The sequence below is a fragment of the Notamacropus eugenii genome, chromosome 1 (genome assembly GCF_028372415.1).
Source record: "Notamacropus eugenii isolate mMacEug1 chromosome 1, mMacEug1.pri_v2, whole genome shotgun sequence".
NCBI classification, from domain to species: domain Eukaryota; kingdom Metazoa; phylum Chordata; class Mammalia; order Diprotodontia; family Macropodidae; genus Notamacropus; species Notamacropus eugenii.
The window spans coordinates 715,809,027-715,833,165 of record NC_092872.1 but is presented as its reverse complement, the minus strand read 5'-3'; the positions used below and the strand labels follow the sequence as shown (position 1 = coordinate 715,833,165).

The 24,139-nt window shown below is 43.1% G+C and overlaps 1 protein-coding gene across 2 annotated transcripts in view; it reads left to right on the top strand.

Moving 5' to 3' along the window:
• The window catches only part of CFAP263 (cilia and flagella associated protein 263), a 29,518-nt gene that overhangs the window by 4,558 nt on the left and 821 nt on the right, over positions 1-24,139 (top strand). Inside the window, exons 2-8 of one of the 2 annotated variants that reach the window (XM_072636661.1) lie at positions 10,964-11,087; positions 11,658-11,819; positions 15,254-15,409; positions 16,329-16,409; positions 18,199-18,354; positions 21,102-21,209; positions 22,897-23,052. In XM_072636661.1, coding sequence (XP_072492762.1) covers positions 10,964-11,087; positions 11,658-11,819; positions 15,254-15,409; positions 16,329-16,409; positions 18,199-18,354; positions 21,102-21,209; positions 22,897-23,052 — 943 coding nt within the window. The remainder of the gene's footprint in view (positions 1-10,963; positions 11,088-11,657; positions 11,820-15,253; positions 15,410-16,328; positions 16,410-18,198; positions 18,355-21,101; positions 21,210-22,896; positions 23,053-24,139) is intronic. The other variant, XM_072636662.1, reaches the window with a different exon arrangement.

Here is a 24,139-nt window from a genome sequence, read left to right as displayed (position 1 = left end):
GTCTTTGTACTCTCTGCAGGAGAAGTCATTCCGGTGTACATACACTGATGTGGTCACACCAGCACTTCCCAGATTAGTTTACCTGTTAGTTTGATGATGGTGATGATGATATACAGCACCTACTGTGTGCCAGGCAAAGTGCCAAATGCTTTACACATATTAGCTCATTTGATCCTGTTGACAACCTATGAGGTTGGTATTATTATCCCTGTGTTACAGTGGGGGAAACTGGGGCAGATGATGGTAAAGTGACTTGCCCAGGGTCATGCAGTAAGTTCCTGAGAGTACATTTGCACTCAGATATTCCTGAGTGCAGGTCCCGTGATAACCACTGTCTTCTACCTGGCACTTGAAAAATCGACAGGGATCAGAGGTAAGGATATGGAATACCTCAGGGTCAAAGTTGGGTCAGAGAAAATTTGTTAAAAAAAAAAAACCAAAACAAAAGAAAGAAACAATTCAGCCTGACTTCACATCCCAGCATTGCTGCCAGCATCCACATTCCCAGGTCACAGAAAACATTCAGGAAATGCTTGTTTCCACACACTGGATCCTTGGGTAGTGGCAAACATCTGCTTTTCTGTGAGGTCCATCACACGAGCTTCCGTAGCATGGTCCTGGCAGGTGGGCAGAGTGGACATTAGTAGGACCATTTAACTGAGGAGGAAATGCAGAGCAAGAGGGGGGAAGGGAGAAAGGGATCACAGGGTTCCCAAGAGGGGCCACAGAACCTGGCTGGGTAGCTGGGTTTGCTGCTGAGGTGAGGTGGACTGAGGTGCCTCCTGGAGCCTTTTTCTTAGTATCCCTGCCCCTGACTGTAGAGCTGTCACACCTCCCTGGGTCAAGTGGTGATGCTCCTGGGACAGGAGCTAGCCACATCCTCCTGCCTCCTCCCTGCTGCCCAGCACTTGGCTTTCTGGGGGCTGAGCAACACCTGGATGTCCATGTGTTTTAGGAGAGAGAGCTAAGAGACAAAAGGGCTAAGATGGCAAAAGCACAGGATTCAGAGAGCTACGTTTCCATTTAGTGTAAGGGAGAGCTGATAATCAGTGGATGGCGCCTCATCATTGAAAGCCACTGAGGCTGGCAAAGCTGGAGAAGGACCCTGTTCAGGTGCAGGACCTCTTCGTTACCTCCTGCCTTTAAGATCCTGACCCCCAAGCCCAAGGCTCTCAGTCCCGCTCATGTTTACCTGGCTGTCTCATGAGCTCAGAGACTGCAGCTCTTGCCTGACCCCTTCCCTTTCATGCAGTGTTCCCCAAGTCTTTCCCCTCCAAATGAAAGCCCATGAAGTCTTCTAAGATGCTAGTCTAGAAAAGCTCCCCCTTCTCAGAGTTGGGGTGGTGGTAAGGTAGGCATCATGGTACATACCTCAACATTACAGTACAATCAAAAGGGCATTAAATTTGGAGGAGAGGGCCTAAGTTGGAATCCATTTCCTGGTATTTTATAGGTTGGGGCCGTTGGGCCGGGCATTTTACTTCCCGTTGCTTCATCTTCCCTAAAAGTAAGGTGAAGGTTTGGATTCCATGATCATTCAGATTGTCTAGCTCTTAAATTGAATTTTTCTTTTATTGAGCTTGTGAAACTTTAACATCTTTAAAAAAGGATTGAAAAAAATGAAAGGCATCTTATGTTAAAGTTGAATTAATATGTATTAAGAGTCTTTGTATATGAATAAGTGCTTTGGGAAAAATTAAGAAATAAAGGTTTCTAAGGGAATAATCATTTTCATTAATTTTAATGATTTCATTTAATATTAATTGAACACCTTTAACATAAGGATTATTTTGAATTTAGATAATTTAGAAACTTTCATTTGTTGATATGAAGAGTAAAAATGGCTGTGGTTCTGGTATTCAAGTCTCTAAAAAGCCTCTTAATTGTTGTTAGCGTGAGAAACAATTGTTTAAGCCTGAGAAGTTGTATACTATCTGAATAGCAAGTACAAAGTCAAGGTCACAAGTCCATTTGGAGCCAATTTCCTGCCCTGTCTGTTTTACACAACCTCTTAAATGTGGGGAAACTGTTTGTCTCATGTAACAAATGCAAAGGAACAGTTTTAGAGAATAAGCCAGATTTTCTAAAATAGTTTATAATGCATTTACCTTAGTAACTGAATCATAAAATATATAGGAAGGAAGAGCAAGATACATGTGTTAAAATGTATGGTGATATCTTTGATTAATAATAATAAAATCAATATTGCCTTCACTTTTGTGCTTTAATTTGTAACTACCTGAGTATTTATTGAATTTGTGATTGCAGCCTTAAGAGAAACTTCCAATGCCTGTACTCCTGGCATGGTTGAAACAAATAGATTTTAAGTCATGGGAACTGAGTTTGAAGGATGTTTGAAGGTCACTTGCAGAGAGGCCTTATGCAAGGCCCCTTATCTCTTAAAACCTCACTTTTCCTTTCATCTCTATGATCCTAAACGTTGGACATGTCTAATTGTTTCTAAAGTTGGAGTGCTGGGTTTTCAGATTAAAAAGCTATGTGAAAATATAAGGAAGCATGTACAGTTCTTTACGTTGATAATCACTCACCAGATGTTTATATGCATGGCATTGTGCCAAGCAATGTGAGGATATAGAAATGAATAAAGAATGGTTCCTGCCTTCTTGGAACTTACAGTGACAGGAGGGGTGGAGGGGTAGGGGAGCTCAGACACATACAAGCAGAATGTGATGGGCTCTGTGCATCATACTATCTCCCATTTATAGAGTGCTGAAAACAGTGGGATGCCTTCCACATCCTAACCTTTGGAGACAGGCAGTAAGGAGCATTAGCCCCATTTAAGGGAAATGAAGGGTTCAGTGGCATACAAGTACTGCTGCCTCTATTTTACAGGCTCTTGGGGTGAAATGAGAGCCCAGGCTCTCATGCCAGCCTTGAAGCTGGGACTCAAACCTAGTTCTGGTTCTGAGTCCAAAACTCCTCCTTGCTTCTGATGAAAATTATGAGACACGTCATAAGATAATCATAAGAGATGGTAAGTCTGAAGAGAAGCTGTGTGTGGTGGTTGGATTAGGGTTGAAGAGAGACTTGGATTATAGACCCTGCTCTCTCATGAAATGCCTTTCAGCTAGTGTGACTTCAGCTGGCAAGTCACCTTTCCTCTAGGCCTGAATTTCCCATTCCTCATCTGTAAAATGAGGATAATATTTGCCTACCTCACATAGTGAATCAGTTTTGTGTGAATCAAATGTAACAATGCATGTGAAACTACCTTGAAATGGTGAGAATACTAGAGAAATGCATCTTATTTTTTGTAAAAGAACAGTGAAGAAGAATGGTGGAAAGGGCTGCAGAGAAGGGAGAGCTTCCTTCTGGAAAGCTTTCTGGAAGACATGGCATTGGAGCTGAAATTGGAGAAGTTGAAAGGGTGCAGGCCCCTCATGTACCCCTCAGCAAAAGAAATCACCAAGGAGAAGAAAAATGGCTAAAGATCCACATAAGCAAAGGAAAATCAACCAAAACAGGAAATACAGTGAAGGGCCAGAGTCTAAAGTAATCCCACAAATGGGATACCCGGAGAGGTGTCTTGGAATGGCTATGTAACTCTCATGTGGTTCTATGACTTCATTAATGTGGGGACTCCCTACTTCTAGGGATTCCTTTTCAGCCTGGATGGTTAAAAATCACAAGAACAAATAAAAGAAGAAAGTAAAAAATTATAAGGGGAATGGAAATGAGGAAAAATAAGTTATATTCAAGGAAATTGTTTAAAAAAAATTTGAGTTCACAAAAATAAGCAACAGTCTGCAAATAGAAACCCCAGCATCAGAAAAGGGAAGAATGCAAGATTCAGCTCTCTTAGACACATCAAGTCAACACTGTAATTGCCAGCTTCAAGAAGAAGGGCAATTAATAAGCCAAGGAACCTCAATCAGAGATTACAGTGGATTTGCCGGTGATGATGAGCAGTCAAAACTAGAATAAAATGTAGAAGTATCATCTGTAAACTCATCTACCCAACACGATTGAGTATCTAGCCCTGATAAGCCTTGGCATTGAATTGCTCCTACTCTCTGCAGCTTTTGCTTTTATATACATGCAGATGAATAAAGTCAAAGAAAACCATGAAATTGTGCTGAATAGGTCCATTACCAATTATGTTTCATAATCTCAACCTCTCCTTCACTGCAGCAAGGCAATCCTTTCATACCTTCCTAGCGGCTCACTGTACCCCTCACCACGGTGGGGTTTTTTCCCAAACTTTTTCAAACCTCCTAGCTGCCCTCTTTCTCAGCTCCCTACTGAAATTCTTGCCTCTTATATTTCACTGAAAAAAATGAGTCCATTCACTGAGAGCTCCCTCTTCTCCCCTCCTGTTTATCTCACATTACACTTCCTCCTCCTTTGACTCTCCTTGCCAAGGCAGAACTCCTCATTGGAGTCACAAGTGAGCCCATTCCATCCCATCTTCTCTAGCAGATTGACCTCTCTCTTATCCCCCCTCTCATTTATCTTTAATCTCTTCCTTTCTATTGGTTGCTTTCCTATGGACAAACATCAACAGGCTAAGGAATTTTAACTAGGTATTCAAATTGACATTCTTGTATGTGTTCTGATTAATTTATTTTTAGTTTTCAACAATCACTTCCATAAGATTTTGGGTTTCAAATTTTCTCCCCCTTCTTCTCCCTCCCCAGGACTGCATGCAATCTGTTATAGGCTCTACTTATGCATTCATATTAAACATATTTTTACATTAGTCATGATGTAAAGAAGAATTTGAATTAATGGGGGAACCAGAAGAAAAAAGAAACAAGACAACAAAAGAAAAGGAGAGCAGATAATATGCTTCCATCCACATTCAGATTCCATAGTTCTTTCTCTGGATGTGGATGACATTTTCCATCATGAGTCTTTTGGAGTTGTCTTAGAGCCCTGCATTGCTGAGAAGGACTAAGTCCATCAAAGTCAGTCAGTGTGGATGTTACTGTGTACAGTGTTCGTCGGGTTCTGCTCATGTCACTCAGCATCTGTTCATATAAACCTTCCCAGGTTTTTCTGAAGTTTGCTTGCTCATCACTTTTTACAGCACAATAGTATTCCATTAAATTCATATGCCACAACTTGTGCAGCCATTCCCCAGTTGATGGACATCCGCCACAGAAAGAGCTGCTATAAATAGTTTTGTATATGTGAGTTCTTTTCCCACTTTTATGATCTCTTTGGGATACAGACCTAGAAGTGGTATTGCTGGGTCAAAGGGTATACACAGTTTTACAACCTTTTGGGTGTAATTCCAAATTGCTCTCCAGAATGGTTGGATTAGTTCACAACTCCACCCACAATGCATGAGTGTTTCAATTTTCCCACATCTTCTCTAGCATTTGTCATTTTTCTTTTTTTGTCATGTTAACCATCAGATTGATATTCTTAAAACCCAGGTTCGACCATGTCATTTCCCTGTTCAAGAAGTTCAGTGGTTCCCTGTGGCCTTGAATAAAATAGATAATCCTTCTAGTTGACATTTAAAACCTTTATAATCTGGCTCCAACTAATCAACTGCCTTCTAGGATGATTTCATACCAGTTCCCACTTATTTATTCTGCATTCCAGCCTGATTAGCTTGTTTGCTATTCTCTTATACAGCATTCCATCTCCCATTAATGTTTCCTCTCACAGGGTGTCCCCTATTCCTGGGATACTCTCTTCCTCTCTGTCTCTTTGGAATCCCTAATCCTGCTTGCTTCAAGTGCCATCTCTTTAAGAAGCCATTTCGGATTCTTCTCATTGTTAATGCCCACATTCCTCTCCCATGAAAATACTTTATGTATTTTCCTATTTACTTATGTGTTATATATTATTGCTCCCCCCATGTAAGCTCCTTGAGGTCAGGAACTATTTAGTTTTTGTCTTTGCATCCTCAGCACCCAGCATAGTCCCTAATACATAGTAGGTACGTAATAAATACATGCTAAAGTGAATCACATTAAATAGGGGTCCTAACAGAAGGAGGCAAATTTCACCTGTTAGATGTCATGGTGGTTTGATGGAGTGAGACCCATGCCTGGAATGTCTCTGGTAGAGAAAGAAACTCAGTAAAGGGTGGTAGTGGTGAAGTGTAGCATTCTCTATTAAGAGTATATACCAAGGTGAGAAAATCCAAGATGATGAACTATTGATCACCTGGGTAGGAAGAGGAAATGAATGAACAACTTGGAAAACAGAATACAAGCCTGGATCGGAGGCAGGGTATAGCAGTGCGGAGGACTTCAGCTACTCAGACATCTGCTGGAGCTCTCTCTCTAGTCAAAGCAGAGCAGTTAATTGTTTCTTGACTTGCTTTAAGGGCAATTCGGTTCTTCTTCCAGAAGGTGGAAGCCTACCCGTGTGGTGGCGGCATTGTAATTATAGAGCGTACAACAGATTCAAGAGGAATCCTGGAGGTCGGAGCTTTGCCATTGATTGTGGCATAAACCGTGAAAGGTAGTATGGTGAGAATGCTGGAACTGGGCAAGGAAAATTTGGGTTTATATCCCTGCTGCTAACAGATGTTCTAGTAGTGACCACGAGCAAGTCACTTCCTCACTCTGAGCCTTGAGTAACACTGAAGACATATCTGCTAAGTTTTAGGTGGATTTCAGACTCCATCAGAAAGTTCTAAATGATGAACTCATAAGTCCATTTTGTGCTGATATGTACTGTGGACCACACACTCAGAATTCTCTGCCCAGCAAAAGTGTTGTATGAAGACAAAAGACAGATGGTTAAGAAGCATTTGGACCTTTAAAAATTTGAAGAGATATGTACTTCAGTGAAGTCTTTCAATGATAACCAAATTTCCAAGCCAAAAAGCATTTTGGAGTGTTGGGGGAGGAGCAAATAAGGAAGAGAGGAGCCAAAGATGATTTCAGTTGGATACGAGGATGGTCAATCATCAAAAGAAATAGGGAAGTTGATTATTTCTTGATGTTTGATGGAGTCATTAGCTTCCATTTGGCCAGTTATGATATTTAGGGAGAAATTTTCTTCAGTAATGTTAGTTGTCTTTCCGTGACTTTTTTTTTTTTGCATAGCTCTCATTTCTTTTTCCATTTTTTCCCTTTACCAGTCTTACCACATTTATCACATACTCTTGTATCACATTTTCTCCTCCTTCCTAATTTTTTTGCTCCCTTAAAAATCTTTTCTTTAGGTCTTGTTTTAGCTTTTCTAGAAATTCTTATTGGGCTTTTGTCCAAAATCTGCATTTTTCTCTGAGGCTTTGCTTGTTGATGTTTTCGAGTGATTGCTTCTGTGTGTCTTAAGCTGTTACTATAGTAGTTCTTTATGGTCAGGTTCTTTTTGTATTTTCTCCTTTTTCCATATTCCTTCTTGACTTTGGACTTTATGTTAATTTTGAGCTCTGCTCACTTCTGAGGGGACACCTGGCTCGAACATTTGTTGCTTTCACAGCTCAGTCTAGGGGCCTGCAGGTTTCCAGTGCTTCCAAAGTGGCATAATTTAGGGAGAAGTCTTTTCACTGCCCTTCTGTTCTGAGTTATACATGTTTCTGATCCAGTTTTGGGTCCATTGACTTATGTGGGTTGAGTTTCCGTAGACTGTTGCTGGACTCAGTCACTGTTAACCCACTGTCAGGTTCTGCAGGTTCAGAGTGACTGAACTTGCTAGCTCCCCTTTGGTCTTGGTCTTCTGCCCTGGTTTTTTCACTGCTGCACCTCTTTTTCTGCAAAGACGTGGGAGGACTGTGGATGTGCAACATTGCAGATAAAGCCAGACTTTCTTGATATGTGAGTTTTGCTGAATAGTTATTCTTTGTTTTAAGAATGGCTTTCTGAGAAAGTAATGGAGAAAGGGAAGGGATACATTAGGGAACATAAGTGTAAAACAGAAGATAGCAGTTTGAAAAACAAGTTTTTTTTAAAAAGTCACTGGTAACTTTGGAAAAGTTATTACAATAAAGTGATGGGAATGGAAGCCAGATCTCAGGGGATTAAACATTAAGTGGATGGTGGAAAATAGAGACAGTTAACTAGTATAGATTATTCTTTCTAGAAATTTATCCTATAAAAGAAGGAAAGATAAAAGAGGATAGTATAAGGTCTGGCAGGATAAAAGAAAAGGTGTTTTTAGGCAGAGGAGAAGGGACTGGAAATTAGGGAAAGGAAAGGATTGGTGGAGCAAGGTCCCACAAGAGACATGTATATGAGTTGGGAGGTTGAGATTAAGGATGGAAGTAGAATAAATTAGCCTTGGCAAATAGGAAAGAGTACTTTATCTCTTTTAGAATGGAGAGAAGGAGGGAACAGTTCAAGTTTTGAGGTAAGCAGGGTAGGAGATAATGGGCATCTACAGACTTAGGGTAACAAGGCATACATAGAGCTGTTCTGCCTACTTCTGGCCAGTCATGAGTGCTGACTCAACTGAAAGACTTGGGGATGGTGAGGCAGTCCCCAAAGATCTGTAGCTCTTCCTGCCTCTCAGTGAATAAAGGGATTGTTTCACCATCCCCACAGTGCCAGAACCCTTTAATACTGAGTCATGGCCATGGTTGGCCAGAGGCAGACAGAAGAACTGATTATGCCCTATTACATCCATAAAATAAGCTGTGTGTTTCTCTGCCAGGAATGGCAGGTGGGAGTAGAGCTGAAACCTTAAGGAGAGAGAGAATGTTTAGAAGAACAGCTGTAAGGGAATACGGTGGGAAATAATACAGAGATTGCCATGAAGTGGTAAGGACCCAAATGAGGTTAGAAAACGAATTAGAAGGGGATGCAGGAAACAGTTGCAAGACTTATTCTAGTAGCGCTTGGCAACTGTGAGGTAGGGGGTGATCTAGAAGTGGGGATTATTAGTTTAGGGAAAATGAAAGTACAAGGGAGCAAAGGATCTAAGGGTAGAGGACAGAGCTTTTTGAAATGTTTTACTGCAGTGGGGGTTTTTAGCTTTCTTCTGTATTATAGATCCTGATGGCAGTCTGATGAAACATGAGAAAGAAATTATCAGAATAATGTTTTTAAATAATTGAAAGAGATGCTAAGTTTCATTTACAGGTCAGTGAAGATATAAAAATGTAATATTTTTCTCATCCAAGTTCACAGACACCCAAAAATCTGCCCATGGACCCCACGTTAAGGACACCTGGTCTGTAGGTTGAAGACTATGAAAGGTAGGAAGTAAAGCTAGAACAGAAAGAACAGTGTGGGATGCACAGTCCAGATCAGAATGTAGGAACCCTGGCAAAGTAATGGGTAGTTGAAGAAAGAAGATTTGAGTTTCTATTTTTAGTGTACAACTTCTGGGGTACTCCAACTTTCATTCAAACTTGAGGGCTGGGTCCCCAGGTTCCTGATGTAACCCTGTGGGTTTGTACTTTTAACACTGTAGCTGATGACCTCCTACTGGTATGTTTCCCATTAACATTCAACCAGTAGACACAATTAACTCTTAGTAAAGGCATTTACTAAAATGGCATAGTAAGTAAATGTAGTAAGTCGTCCTAGTATTATGTCGTAAGTAAGTGGCATTGTAAGAAACAGGAGCTACAAAACATCCCTGCATAAACCTGGGCACATTCACCCTCACATAGTGTCACTGGAAGAATGAGCTCAAACTCAGAGGGTAGTGGTAGTGAGGTACATGATGTCTAGTATTATGTGTTATGTATATGGCAAGCAGCTTACCACTGTGGGTACTATTGCAGGACCCAGAAGTCCCTTCTGTCTTTGTGTATGTCTCATTCACTTCCTTTTGGGTGCACTGTCTCTGCTGGATGGGTTGCTCAGCTGGAGTTAAAGTTGGGGTTGCTCTTTCTTCATAGCTAGCATTCTTCTCTGTTCCCAGGGATTTTATTCTACGAAGTTGCTTCTTTCTCATGAGATGGCCTCCCTTTGTCTGTGTTTTTCTTCAGCATGCTCTCTGCTTTCTTCTGAATTCAGTTTCTCCTTCCTGTCAAGCGGCTCCACTTCACAGCAATGTGTTTGAGAAGAGTTTGTGTTTGAATGTGTTTGAGAGAGAAACTCGGTCCTCCTAAAAAATGATTCCCTTTCAGGGGCCTTGTTCCTCTCCCACTTCTGGCTCCTGGCTTGGAACTCCCTCCAATTGAGCTGCTGCCTTTAAGGATTAGCTATTGAAGGCCATCAAAAGGGGATTTAACTTTTTGCTTGTCCAGATGAAGTTGTTCCCTTTAATTCTGCCAGAGAAAGGTCACCTCACAAAGGGATCAGGATACCTTTGAACACCTTGTTAACAACACCTTGTGATTATATTCTGGGGCTTCTGAGCTAGGGGGAAGCTGTCAAATGTCAATTCCCCTACCCTATCCCCCAAATTCCATAGTGGGAGAAAATCTAGTGATTTTTCCTATTTTTTCTTTCCAGTTCCTAGTTTGTGAACTCTTTTGAGGTCAGGGGCAAGGTAGTGCCTTCTTTTTTATCTTGGTATCTCCCTCCATACTTAACAGAGGTGCTCAGTACGAATTAGAAGCCTTACAACTGTCTTTGCCACTGAAGTAACAAATTCTACTGTCTCTCACGGGACCACAGTAGAAATACTCCCAATACTGGCATAAGCCTTGTGTCTTTGCCCTTGAGAAGGTTAGAAAGCCATCATTCAGGCAGGCACATGATGAATAGCGTTCATCATCTCAAACTTTGTAAGAACCATCTGTTGCAAACTTGCTTCTGTTTATAATGAATTTCCAGTAGATTATTCCATCTGTTGGGTGCTGGAAATAAAATAACTGAGAAAAACCATATAAACCAGGGGAAATGTCTGAAGGTTGTGCTAAGTGTGTAATTGCAAAGATGTGATCATTGGGTAAATTTACATTTGACGTAGTAGAAATTTCAAGGTGAAACCTATCGTCTTAGTAAGAAGCCAGACTCTGACTGCCAGGCTCTGAATTTTGTGGCTCTTTAAGTAAGTTAGATTCGGAACCCGGTCCTTTTCTGGCTCACGAGTAACTGAACAGCAAGATTTATTTAGTCATCCACCATTTTTGCAGCTATGGAAACTCTTCTCTCAAGGTCGAAACTGAGATGTTTGAGAAATATTACAATAAGCTGGAGCCTCGAGATCAGCGCTTCCCACGCATGTCAGATTTTAAAGTCACAACGGACTTTACCCAGGTACATACTGTAGTAAGAGGCATCTGGACCATTTCATTCCTATGTTATGTCTATTTTGTAACTCACTGCTTCCCCTGAGAAGCTGCCTTGTCTTTTTCTCTCTGCTCTGACTTTCATGTCTCCCTTCCTTTGCTTTCCCAATTGGCGTGAAAGAGGATATTTTTAGTTACTGGTAAGTCCTTTCCATAGGAGAGAGCCCTCCTCCACATGTATGTACTACTTCTCACTATTACCTCAAATACACGGACGATGGGAAAGAGAGACATTAGAAAAGGTTGCAACTGCATTCTGGGCCCAGATACAGTTTACCTTTGAAGCCTGAAAGCCTAGGGCGCTGGGCCTGACTTTAGAGTTGGTCCAGGCAGAGCTTCGCAGCCTTTTTCTTTTTCTGAACTTTTCTCAGGAGAGTGCCATGGCAGTGTTTACCCATTGCACTTCTTCTACCTCTTAGTCTGGGCTGGAGCTCCCATTTTTGGTCTTCATCTCAGGGGACTCCAGGATCCAGCTGCTCATTTATATACCTGCTCCTTTGACCGGTTCCTGGTTGATGATATCATGACTTTCTTACAGTTTCGGGGTAGGCGGAAATCCAAATCCCGGGTAACCACAGATCGTCTGGTAGTCCTCACAGTGGATCAGAAATGTGACCTGGCCCTGCGGGAGCTGGAAGACATCAAAGAGGAAACGAGGCAACTGAGGGCAAATTCTGAGCGGGAACTTCAGCGGCACGAGGTACCCTCTTCCCCAGACTAGTTGGTACAGTTTTCTTCTGTACCATTGCTAATTAACTAACCAATTAGCTGACATTGCAAGCGTTCATTTGGCACCCATTTGTTAATCAGCAAGTATTTGTTCATTTATTTTCTTTTAATGACATTTTATCAACTAAAAGTTTAATAATTAGGGAGAATGTAAAACATTCTTCAATGAAGTGGTAAACATGTTTGGTTAGCACACCTGTTTTATGATTTGTTTGAATTTAATAACTCACAGGGTCATCGAACAGAATTTTATCTGTGACTGCATTTATCAAAGAATTTTGTATGCTTATAACATGCTTGAAGAGACTTTCTTTTTTTTTTAAGGCTTCATTTTGCTCTATCAAGTCAAATGCCTTTTTTCAAATTTTATGTGGTTTTATTTTTTTCTAAATTTATTAATTTATTTGTTGTCAGTTTTCAATAATCACTTCCATAAGTTTTAAGTTTTTCTCTCCATCCCTCCCCAAGAGAGCATGTAATCTTAAGTGGGTTCTACACATACATTCCTATTAAACACGTTTTTCACTAGTCATGTTTCAGCAAGCATTTATTAAGCACCTACAGTATGCTGTGCTAAGCCCTGAGGATATAAAGAAAGGCAGGCAACAGACTTCAGCCCCTAGGAGCTCACAGCCTAAGGTGGGGGACAACATACAAACAACTCTGTATGTACAAGGTGCATACTGTGTGAATGAGGGATCATTTGGGTGGAAGGCCCTGACAAGCAGGGCAGAGGAGGGACCAGGAAAGGCCTCCTGCATGAGATGGGATCTGAACTGAATCTGGAAGGAGGCCAGGAGGCAGAGCACTGGAGGGAGAGAATTCCATCTTGTGAGTCAGGCCTCTGGGGGAAACCAGGTCCAGTTGTTCAGCAAACGCTCACTAAGTAATCTCTGCCTTCAAGAAACAGACAGCCTGGTGAGAGAGACCAGACCGACCCACATGAAACAATGCTGAACAACACAGTACAGTTTATAACGAAATGGTAACTAGTGTGATGCAGACATTGTTGCTTAGGGAAGGGCAAAATCCATGAGGGCCCAGGTGGTCAGGGAAGGCATGCTAGAGGAGGGAGACTTGGGCCCTGGCCAGGCAGAGGGCACAGGAAAGAGAAGAATATGAACAAAGGAATGGACTGTGGGGTGTGTTCCTGGGACAGTGAGGAGACTGGCCTACTTAAGGAGAGCATATTGGGGAGTTGGAGTGGGAGGAATAAAATTAGACAGGGAGGCTGGGGCCTGCACATCATAGGTTTGAGCAGAGGGGAGAGAGAACAAAGGCAGCAGTTAAAACAAGGTGTCCAGCAGTGGGGATCCTGGAGGCCCTGTGTGGCCTTTAGGTCCTGGGGTGTGGCCTTTGGCCTGAGTCAAGTTTAGTAGAACACATCCTTTTATGAAGGGAATTTGTTCTGTGAAGTTTGGATTCTGTCAAAGGGCTGCACTTGAGGACCTAGAGGGCTACATGTGGCCTCTAGGCTGCAGGCCCACCCCTAGTATAGATGCACCAAATGAAAGGCAAGTCTGAGGGGCAGAGGCAGAAAGGAAGGTTTTGGAAGGATTTAGGGCAGAAGTTAAGGGAATAGGAGAGATGAACAAGAATTTCAAAGGAAGAATTGCCAGGATTCAGTGACTTAAGAGATTTGGAAGGACAGAGGGCTGGGTCAAAATATATTCAAGGTGACTGGGAAAAGGGTGATACCTTTGGGAGGTGGCATCCTTTGAGTGTAGGGAGCAGGGTGGCCACGTTATCCATGGGCTCTAGAAGGCAGCGCTCAAGAAAGTGGTTTGGTAAAGCCTTTCCCAGAAAGACTCTGGATCCTATTAACAAATAACCTCTTATCACCTGCCCTCCCTCTTTGTGAAGTTGTCTCTGGTTTCTTCAGCTGCCTTGGAGATGTAGGTCCTCCATGTGGGGTTCTTGAGAGGGCTACTGCTAGCAAGCCACTTCCTTGGAGTGGCTCCTTCATCTTCACCCATCGCAAGAGCCTGGTGAATAAGGAACACTAGACTGTCAAGTACCAATCACCTGATTTTCTTCCTAACTTATCCTCTCTTTTAGGACGTTCTACTCCCAAGTATTAACTCCCTACCAATAGAAATGGCTACAACTAATCCAATATGATGAGATCTACAAGAAATCAAGATTGTGAACAATGTACTAACAAGGTTCATTATACACCTGTTTTAGAGACTGATTTTATTTCAACACACTTGTATTCTAAACATTTCTAATGATAGCTAGTGCTCATGTACTTACTACTTTTGGTTTGCAAAACACTTTACAAATATGATCTCATTTGGTCCTCACAACAGACCTGGGAGGTGGTGCTATGATTCCCATTTTACAGATAAGGAAACTGAGGTAAGCAGTGGTTATGTGACCTGGTCTGGAAATGGATTTGAACTCGTTTTCCTGATTTAATCATTTAGCTGCCTGTCTCTACCTCTACCTTGAGGGACTATCATATAGGCTGAAACCACTTCCTGTTTTTTCCCCCAGAACATTAAGCCTGCAAAAAAATTCACCATGACCTTTAATATTTCTATGGACTCCATTTTTATTTACTTGGGCCAGCTCCCTTCCCCCTCCCTCTTCATCTCTTCCATTCTCCACCTGTTGTCCTTTGTATCCTGTTCTTAAGAGACCCTCCAGGTTACCTGGAGTCAGTATTCCCCTTGCCAGCACAGATTTCTTCAGAAGAAGAAACTGAGAACTGCATTCTTCCATTTCTTTTAGGCCAGTCACACGGTTTGTACCTCTTTCTGTCTAAGTGCTTTTAGGCTCTCCATGGTTTTTTCAGTATTTGGGCATATGCTTATTTTTATGGTGGCTCTGAAATGCTGCTGTGGTAGAGCCAGTGGGGTGAATGTGCCTCAAGGGGCTGTGCTCATCTTCATCCATCACCTCCAGAATACAAGGGGGAGATGCCCCAGCCCTGTTTGCTAATAAGAACTCCATTGTGATGACCACCAGGGCAGGAGCCAGGTTATTTTGGGAAAGCTCCCACAGGGAGAAAGGTCTGGGGAATTCTTCTGCTGGGCGATTTGACATGTACTTTGTAGATAAATTCAAGATACTTTAAGAATCTAGGCTGCTGATATTTGGAGATATTAGGAAAGGCTTTGTCTGAGAAGTGTACTTGAGTTGACTTGTGAAAGGATTGTCTTATACATAGTAGGCAATTCATGAGTTGGTTTTGTTTTTTTTTAAACTTTAAGTGAATCACTGATACTCAGGGGTGGAGGTGAGGGCAGGAAACAGCTTGGGTGGAGTGCCGAGGTCAGGGAGCAACTGACCAGGCCTTCTCGGGGGCACACAGAGCCTGCATGCATGAAGTGAAGCGATATGCAGCTAGCCAGGAGCTCCCAACCTCAGATCTCTTCGCTCTGGCCTGACTTTCTCTAGGCTATCGTAGAAGAGGCTGAAATCCGTTGGGCTGACATAAAAAAGGCTGTGCAGGACTTTGAGAAGGATATTCTGAATACGATATCCAGGAAGCGTGGTAGTGCTGTGGCCACTCAGAGAGTTCTGAAGTATTTGGAGGACCGGAATATTCGCAGGGTGAGCTCAATGGGGGGAACCTGGGAGTGGGGGGAGAGACAGGAGTGTGCAAGCAGTCACAAGGACCTGGTGACCTAGACACATACCTGTCTGACAGAGTGACCACCAAACATTATGAGCACCATGGACAACAACCAGTCTGAGATCGATGGGTGCTCCCAGATCCCATTTTAGAGAGTAAGAAACTGAGGCTTACTGCAGGGGTGTGATCTGCCCCCTCTTCTAACTCCAAGTTCCATTCCATCTTTCCATCGCACAGTTCTAACATGCTTATACTTCATAAACCTAAGTTATTATTCATATGATACCTCTAACCCAGCAATGTAGCTTTTATTTCTTTAAAAGACATGAGACTTTTTTTTTTTTTGAGAAAGGTGTGTGGATTTTGAATTTTTGGCCTGAAAACCACATGGGGGATGGCTGGGCAAAGTAAGTGCTCTTTGTGCTCTTGTCTTTTCCTTACCCCATTTCCAGTTGACACCAGGAAATTTATCTTCAACTGGGCAGACCCCGGGGAATCCAGAGCTTTTTGTGTACTTACTGTGTGGAGTAAATGGATTCCTAGAATGTTAAAAGAGGGCCTTGGGAGACCTAAGTCAGGAAGGGTGAAGGGAAGTGTCTGAAGAACCAAAATCTTTTTGCTCTAAAGACTCACAAGCAGATCAGCATTTAGGTTTAGGGTTAGGTCAACAGCCCCTCACCTTGAGTTCAAGCAGGACTGTCTTCTATGTGGTGGAACCTGAAAATGAATTTGAGATAGATTTTCTTGGCCAAAAGTCTGACTGTAACCATGTGGATAGAATGACCTACATCTCAGAATAAAGGGGGCTGAGTATCATGGTACATTTGAGTTCAAGATTCTGTGGGGAGAAGGGAAAGGGGGAAAAAAAGGAAAACCGTGCTTTTTTTTTCCCCAAAGGATGCTTTGAAGGATAAATTACGTTTGAAAAACCTTTCTCTCAAAGTCCAGAAGAAAAAAATTCTGACGCAGTTGAGACAGGTATGTAATGGGGGTACATAGCAGTGTCTCAGATAGGGTTCTTTTGTTTCTTTGGGCGTCTGAATGGGCTGAGAAACATTCCTAGGAGAGCAAAGGATTAGCATAGTGAGGTGTTAGTTATAAAAATTATGTGTTTATACATATGTATGCGTGTATATATGTGTATGCATACATACATATGTATTGTATGTATTGATTACTCTAAAATCTGTGGCCTCAGGGTATTGCTTTACCACCCGGAGGTTCCTACCCTGGCTTTGTGCAGATTGGGCTCAGTCCTGGGGGCGCTTGGCCCCAAAGCGAGGGATCAGGGATTTTTTGCGCCCTCTATCTCAAAATGCCCCCCTTTGGAGTTATTCCAGGAAAACCTCCTTAAACAAGGTTAGATCTGGCTTATGCACAAAGTCTCCCCCTAAAAGATCAGAGAGTCCCTTCTAGAAAAGTTACTCAAAAGTATGAAGCTATTTATTTCTTCCATGCATTAAATGCATTAAACCTCCACATGCACACAATGCATTAAACACAAAAAACTCTTAAGTGTGGACTGACTAATATTTAAAACATGAAACAGTGACCTGTCCCTCCTCTTGTATCTTCCTAGAGGGCAGGAGAGACTCTCAGCAGAGTGGGGAGGCTGATGAATAGGCAGGTCATTGAGCAGCCACCTCCAAGTCCTCATTGTCTGGCCAGCCAAGGATGTGTGGGGGAGCCTCCCGTCTCTGATCATCCCTTCTGAGAACTGCATTTCACTGGGTCCCGGGTCCCAGGCTTCTCAGTGACTCTGGCCCTCCTGAGCTCACAAGCTGGCTGCCAAGGATGAGCAGGCTCCACCTTAGGACCAACATTCTGTCATCTGGGCAGTTTCTAGGGCCTTGTGAGCCAGTCCAAGGCTCACCTGGACAGGTGCATGCCCTCACTGCCTTGTGTGTGTAGCTCACCTCACTGCTCCTGGGCAGTGCGAGGGGCACCCTCCCTACAGGTCCAAGGGAGAGATGGCAGGAGGCCCAAGGCTCACATTAGGAAGAAGAGAGAGAGAGAGGAGCAGTCCTTCTTGCTTAATTACCAGTCGTCTTTCCTCTGGTCCTCAGTGACAGGGAAGGGGAAGAGTCTGGCTTACTCAGCCCCACTGATCTGGGATGGGGGATTCCCCAATTAATCCCATGATGTTATCATGACAGCCTGGTAGAGAGGCTAAAACATGAGTATGGATGTCTATCATGCAGTCCCAGTGTGGAACTCAAAGTATCCAGTGAGTCAGGACTATAATAGGACTCTGAAATGCATCACATAAGAGTCTTTTCATAATAGTGATATTGTAAAATATAGTAATAGTAATACTGTAAAAACTGTCATAACATAAATAGATAAGAATGAAACAAACTGCCTTAGAGTGAGAATAATGGAGCTCAGCTCCCAACAGGAGTTGAGAATTGCACCCCTTCCTCCATGGTTTTACCTGATAGATTTTTTACCTCTTTCTTTAAATCTTTGTTACCCCGTGGGGTATTTGTTTTTGAGGAAGAAGGGAACATATTTGGAAATAAAAATGATGTACAAGGAAAAGATAGCAATAAAAATAGATTTTATTTTAAATAGGTTTTTTATCACAGTATATTTTAGGAACTTTCTTTCCTGATCTTTCAAAGATAGAAATAACTGTACCAAATGTGTTTCCAAGGTTACTTATATTCACCAAGAAAATATTGATAATTTAATGTACTCACCAAATTGTGAATAATGGACATCCCACCAGAATGATCTCTAGCCATTTCTTTTTTCTGACTTGTAGAAGGAAGAGGTTGGGGAGGCACTCCACGATGTGGATTTTCAGCAGCTAAAGATAGAGAATGTTCAGTTTCTGGAGAATATTGATCAACGTAATCGAGAACTGATACAGCTCAAGCTTACAGCAGGAAATGCTCTCCATTTTCTCAACTTATACAAAGTAAGGATGACAGGAATTTATTGTGCTGGCCCACTTTGGTTACCAGCAGCATCTTAGATTAATTCGTCCCAGAGTCGTCTAGTGGATCTCCTCAGAGATCCAGCTGGGGCTTTGTTTGGGCACCACTAGAATGGACCAGGATGAGCTGCTTAATTTCTCTGAAACTCAGTTTCTTTACCTGTTAAATGGAGATAATGATTCCTGCCCCTCCTCTCTCCTGGGGCAGCTGTGAAGGGTAAATGAGGCCTTTGGAGCCAGCAAAGTGTAACAGAACACTTCTTGTTCATGGCTGCCTGGTTTTCTATTACTCTTCATTGCAAGACATCTTAAAATTCATCTCACCTTCCTTATAATTATCTGCTAATCAGGAGGAAAAGGACCACCTTCCGTGTGTATGTTGTGTAAGCAGAAGCTAGAGCTTAAGTCTTGGAAATATCTTCTGCAAATGGTGTGAAGAGATGTTTGTCCTTTCCCAAATATGGTGTCCTTCAGCCATGCCAGTCCATACAAATGGTAACTGGTGTCAGTAACACCATCCTTGAAGATAGTGGATATTGGAGAGAGTGAGAGAAGACCCTCAAATTCTGAATTCAAATTCAGATTCTATGGATTCACCCTTTATAATGTAGACAGCTGCTCTTATGATCTCTCCAGTCCCACAGTGTTTCCAGGTCTCTGTCCTGTAACTTAAGCATCTCAGCACCCATGACACTGTAGCTGTTGGTGAGAGTGAAGGAAACAGTGATGGAGGATTAGCAGTAGTGCCCCAGGGCCCTTCCTCATGGAATTATCAGGGGGTGACCCTGGGCGACTGAAGATTACCTCGAGGTGGCGGGAAAGAGAGGAAAAGAAAGGCCACAGATAAAGGATGTTCTCTTTGGCAGGAGAAGATTTAGAAACAAACCACTGGCCCAGTCAGTGTTAGTTGTTTCTGTCATTTGTGATCCGTACGTCTTGTGGGGCTGATCTTCCCCATTACCTGATTGCCTTGTGGTCTAAGAGAATTGGCCCTCTGACCTCGCAGTGGGACCCTCATGTCCTCGCCTGAGCCCTGAGATAGGACATCCTGTGAGGAGAACCTGAACTGAGGCTCCTGGGTTCGAAGATGGTTTGCATTCAGCAGGGATTTTGCTCCTGAGATGTTTCCTTAATTATTACTGGAGGGATACTTCGGTGGCGATATCTTCTATCTAAGTTGTGCGACCCCCTTTGGCTTTTATAGAATCTGATCCGTCTGACCAAAACCAGAACTGTCTGGTCTTTGTGGCCTCCAGAGATAGATAGAATAGATACATAGAATATTCCTTTTAGCCCCAGAAAAGGAAACACTATGCCTGTGCTTGCTCTTATGCTATGTTCTTTGGTCTATTTTTAGCCAGAATAGCTCTTTCCCACATTCATAGAAGGTCAGAGCTAGAATGGAATCCACACCCCCTCATTTTACAAATGAGGACAATGAAACTTAGAGAGGAAAAGGAATTTGCCAAAAGCACGTAGCTGGAACTTGAACCCAGGGCTCCGAAATGATCCCAGATATTGGCTGTCCTGAAAAAATATTTAAAGTTCTAAAGAACTGGCAGGCTGCATGGCTTGTTGGATGGAGGGCTGGCTTGTAGTCAGGCAGACCCGTCTTCAAAGCCTGCTTCTCAGATCCTCTGGCCTGTGGGCCTCCACAGCCCACTTCATCAGTTCGTGAAGACCAGTAGGTGGCTGAGCAAATGCCCATCTGCATTCATCAAGGGAGTTTCCTCCAGCTCCCTGCACCAGTGAAATCGTGGATCTAGTCCTGTTTTCCCAAAATAGTCCTGTAAAATTTTATTAATTCAGACTAGGGTTGGAGACTGCATATGGATTAGTAAAAAAAAAATCTGAATCAAAGAATATTTTTAAAAAATATAATTTGTTTATAGGCTATAATCCTACCAACCCTAATAAAACAATGACAAAGGGAGGGATTGGTTTTTAACAGACATGTAAAAATAGATTTGTGATCAGCTGGTCACTTACATATAAACAATTATTTCTAAAGTGCTTAAATGCCCTGTTGTCCCAAAAGGAGGACAGAATAAGCTTTATATAGCACTGTCTTATGTGGCAGGCATGGTGCTAAATGCTTTATATATATGATCTTATTGGATCCTTGCAACAACCCTGGTGCTATTATGATTCCTAGTTTACAGTTGAGGAAACTGAGGCACCCAGAGATGAAGTGACATGCCCAGGGTCATACAACTAGTTAGCGTGTAAAGCTGGACTTGAACTCAGCTCCTCTGGACTCCAGGCTGGTGTCCTGTGCTCTGGAGTGCCACCCAGCTTTCCCTGTTAGTTGGACCTTTTTGTTTACAGTTATTAGTTTTCCTAGGACATGCTTTTTGTATAGTACAAAGGGAAATTTTAGCCCCGTCTGCACCTGAACTCTCCCAGATTCCAAGTCAGCAGAATCTGAATTAATGAAGTTTATGGTTTATGGAAAAGTTTTTGTTTTATTTGTATGAAGTTTTTATGTTTTAGAAGAGGCAGGTAATGGCATTTCAAGGTCTTTGGTCACTTTACATGCTTGGTTTCAGGGCAGGCTGGGTGTATGACCCATGATGTCAGGACATCTCCTCTTAGCACAGGCTGACCCTCGGGCTGGGGCCCCCCTCACTGTCTGGAAGCCCCTGGAGTAGGGAAAACCCCTTCCATCTCCTCCACAGTTGGGGGAGACGGTCTTTGCTCCTTGATTTTGGTGCACTGTCCTATTTCAGAGCAAGCTTCATCGAGCAACAGATACCACCACCTATATGGAAAAAGAGATCGCCCTGAGGAAGGAGATCCTGGAGAAAATTGAAAAGGAAACCATACAAGCAGAAGAGGTAAGACGGTGTCTTAGGTGTTGTACATCTCAGTTCTCCTGAGAGCAGTGGAGTGCTCTGCAGAGTCCTAGATTGGGTGTTGGGTTCAAGTCCAGCTCATCTTCTTGTCATCTGTGTGAGCTTGGACAAGTCTCTCAACTTTCTGGGCCTCAGTTTTGTCATAAGTAAAATGAGGTTGAACTGAGTGATTTCTGAGTCTTCTTCCAGCTCTAAGCCTGTGATCTAAAAATGTTTTGTCTAGATTATGAAAAGAAACCTTAGGTCTCCAAAAGTTAAAATGGCCTCTAGGTATAACACAGAATCACACTTTTTTAGAGTTGCATTTCAGCAGCCATCAAATGCAGCCTGTCCTTGGAAGAGCTCCCATTATAGCCTACCCCACAAGCGGCTGTCCACTGCATGTCTAGAAAGCCTCTGAGGAGGGGACACCAACCCCCTCCCTCCACGCACTAGCAACCCGTTCTCCTGATGGACAGCCCTCATTGTTATAAAGTCTTTTTTCTGATCTCAACTTAAAATCTGCCTTCAGAACTTCCCACCCGTGGTCCCTGATTCTGCTGTTTGGGTCCAAAAATCTAGACCCTCATTCCTCTCCTAGTTCTTCCTGTATCTGAAGACAGCTTGCAAGTGCTCTCCTCTTCAGGCTAAGCCTTCCTAGTTTCTTCAGCCAGTCTTCCTGTGGCATGATGTGGAGATGTGTCACTGCGCTGGCTGCGCTCCTCTGGCTGTTCCTTCTAAACTAGTGCTTCAAACAGCCCCCTGATCCAGAAGTGTCCTTACCAGTGCAGACCGAACATGGCAGACATCTGGTTTCTTCAGTCCTGGAAGTGGCTGTCTGCCTGTTGCTTAGCCTTTCTCTCCTTGTTCTGCTGCCATCTTGATGACCCTACTTGCCCACTTGGTGCTTGCAGGTCACTGAAACCTCTTCATCTTTTCCAAACAAACAGCAGTCTGACTTTGCCTCAAGGGTCTGCTACTGGTGAGGTGAGTTTTCTGAGCCCTTTGCATTTATTAAATTTCATCCTGTGAGATTCAAGCAGATTTTCAACCTGCCAATGACTTTTTGGATCCTGACACTCTCCTCCAGCGTCATCATAAATGTGATTAGCGCTCGCTCCAAGTCTTTTATCAAGTATTTGCCAAAGATGTTAAACACTACAAGGCAGGGCAGAGCACAGGCCCTCTGGGGCACTCTCCAGGAGGCCTCTTGCTAAGCCAATGTTAGACCAGTGATTGTTCAGTTTGGGGCCAGCTCATGCTCCTCTTGTGCAGCCCACGTCCTTCCATCTTTTCTACAAGAATCACACGAGATTCCATATGATTGCTAAATTCTCTGTAAACTCCATGCCTCCTCTTATCTGTTTAGAAACCCTGCCAAAAAGAAGGAACTACATGGGCCTAGTGCCACGGGTTCTTGATGAGGACTCATCTTGTGAATAAGCTCTATTTCCCTTTGTAGATGGCCACTAACCGTCCTCTGTCATTCATTCTAGAATTTGGCCAAGAATCCAAGTCAAACTCACTGGTCCACAGGTTGCAGATTCAGTTTTCCCTTTTTTAAAAACAGACAACAGAAGATTTAAAAGGGAAATACTATATTCCAGGGCAATGCTTGAGCCAGTAGCTGCTCTAGGAGGAGCAGCCCCTGCAGCTCTAGATTTCTCTTGTATCTCCCTTCCTGCCTTAGGACCGAGCCAAAGCAGAAGCTTTGAATAAGAAGTTGAGGAAGCGGCTAGCAACTTACAAAGTGCCCCATGTCATGATGTACGTCCATGAGAAAGTTACCAACTATGAGCTGGAAAAGAGCATTAAGACATGGGAGAGGAAAGTAGAAATAGCAGAGGTAAGACCAGATGACCTTTTACCTGCACCTGTCACACGCACCATGTCTAAAGCACATGTCTAGCTGGGTCATTTCCTCCCTCCATAAACTCCAGGGGCTCCCTATTACCTCTAGGATCAAGTGTAGACTGCTCTAAAGCCTCTGCTTGTCCAATCTTATTTTATATCACTCCCATTCATGGGCCCCAGAGGCTGTTCAGAAGGAGAAATACACACCCATGCCCCCTCCTCATCCTGTGCTGGTGCCTAGGCTTTCCCGCCAGGTCTGAACACATGTCCTTCCTCTCCTCAGCCTCTAAGAGTCTTCCTCGCTCAGCTCAGGCACCTGCTCCCGAATGAGACCTTTCCTGCCCTCCTTATTCCCAATACCCTTGCCCCAGGCCCCCTGGTATTGGTTTGGCATCTGTCTTATACATATTATTTTATGTATATTTAGCGATGTGCTTGTCTCCCTGGACAGAACAGAAACTTTTTGAGGGCAGGGAGTATTTCAGTTTGTGTCTGGTTCCTAGCACCTAGCACAGAACCAGGACACAGTAGGTGCTTAATAAATGTTTGATTACTTGGGCTTTGGAGAAAAGAAGCCGCCAGATCCTTGCTTTTTCTGGGGAGAGCTTGAGGCCTTGGGCTGTGTTCTCCAGAGGGTGAGATCCTTCGCTCTAGGGCCAGCCCGCAGACACTATTGCTGGAGATGGGGCATTTTGGATGCCCCGGAGGGGCTCTGTGCTGGGGATGTTTTCAGTGGTTTTTTGTTTTCATGAAATGTAGAACACCTGTCAGTCTAAGTGCTTTGCTTTGCAGGCGCAATGTATCCAACGGTTTCTGCTTCATATGTGAAAGTCCAGTTCCACCAAGGCATCATTGCCATTTTTAATGACATTTCACACGTGCCTTCATGCATTTGGATGCAGGCTCCAGCTTTTCTTTTTTTAAGCTCTTTCCCACTTTCGCTGCCCCACTCCCCCACCCCCAGGATTTTTAGTATGAAACAGATGCATTGTTGAACATAATAGTATCTGTGATCTTTATGAGTTGAAAAGAAATGAATACAATGGAAGTAATATGCTCTCGCTAGAGGGAATGAGAAA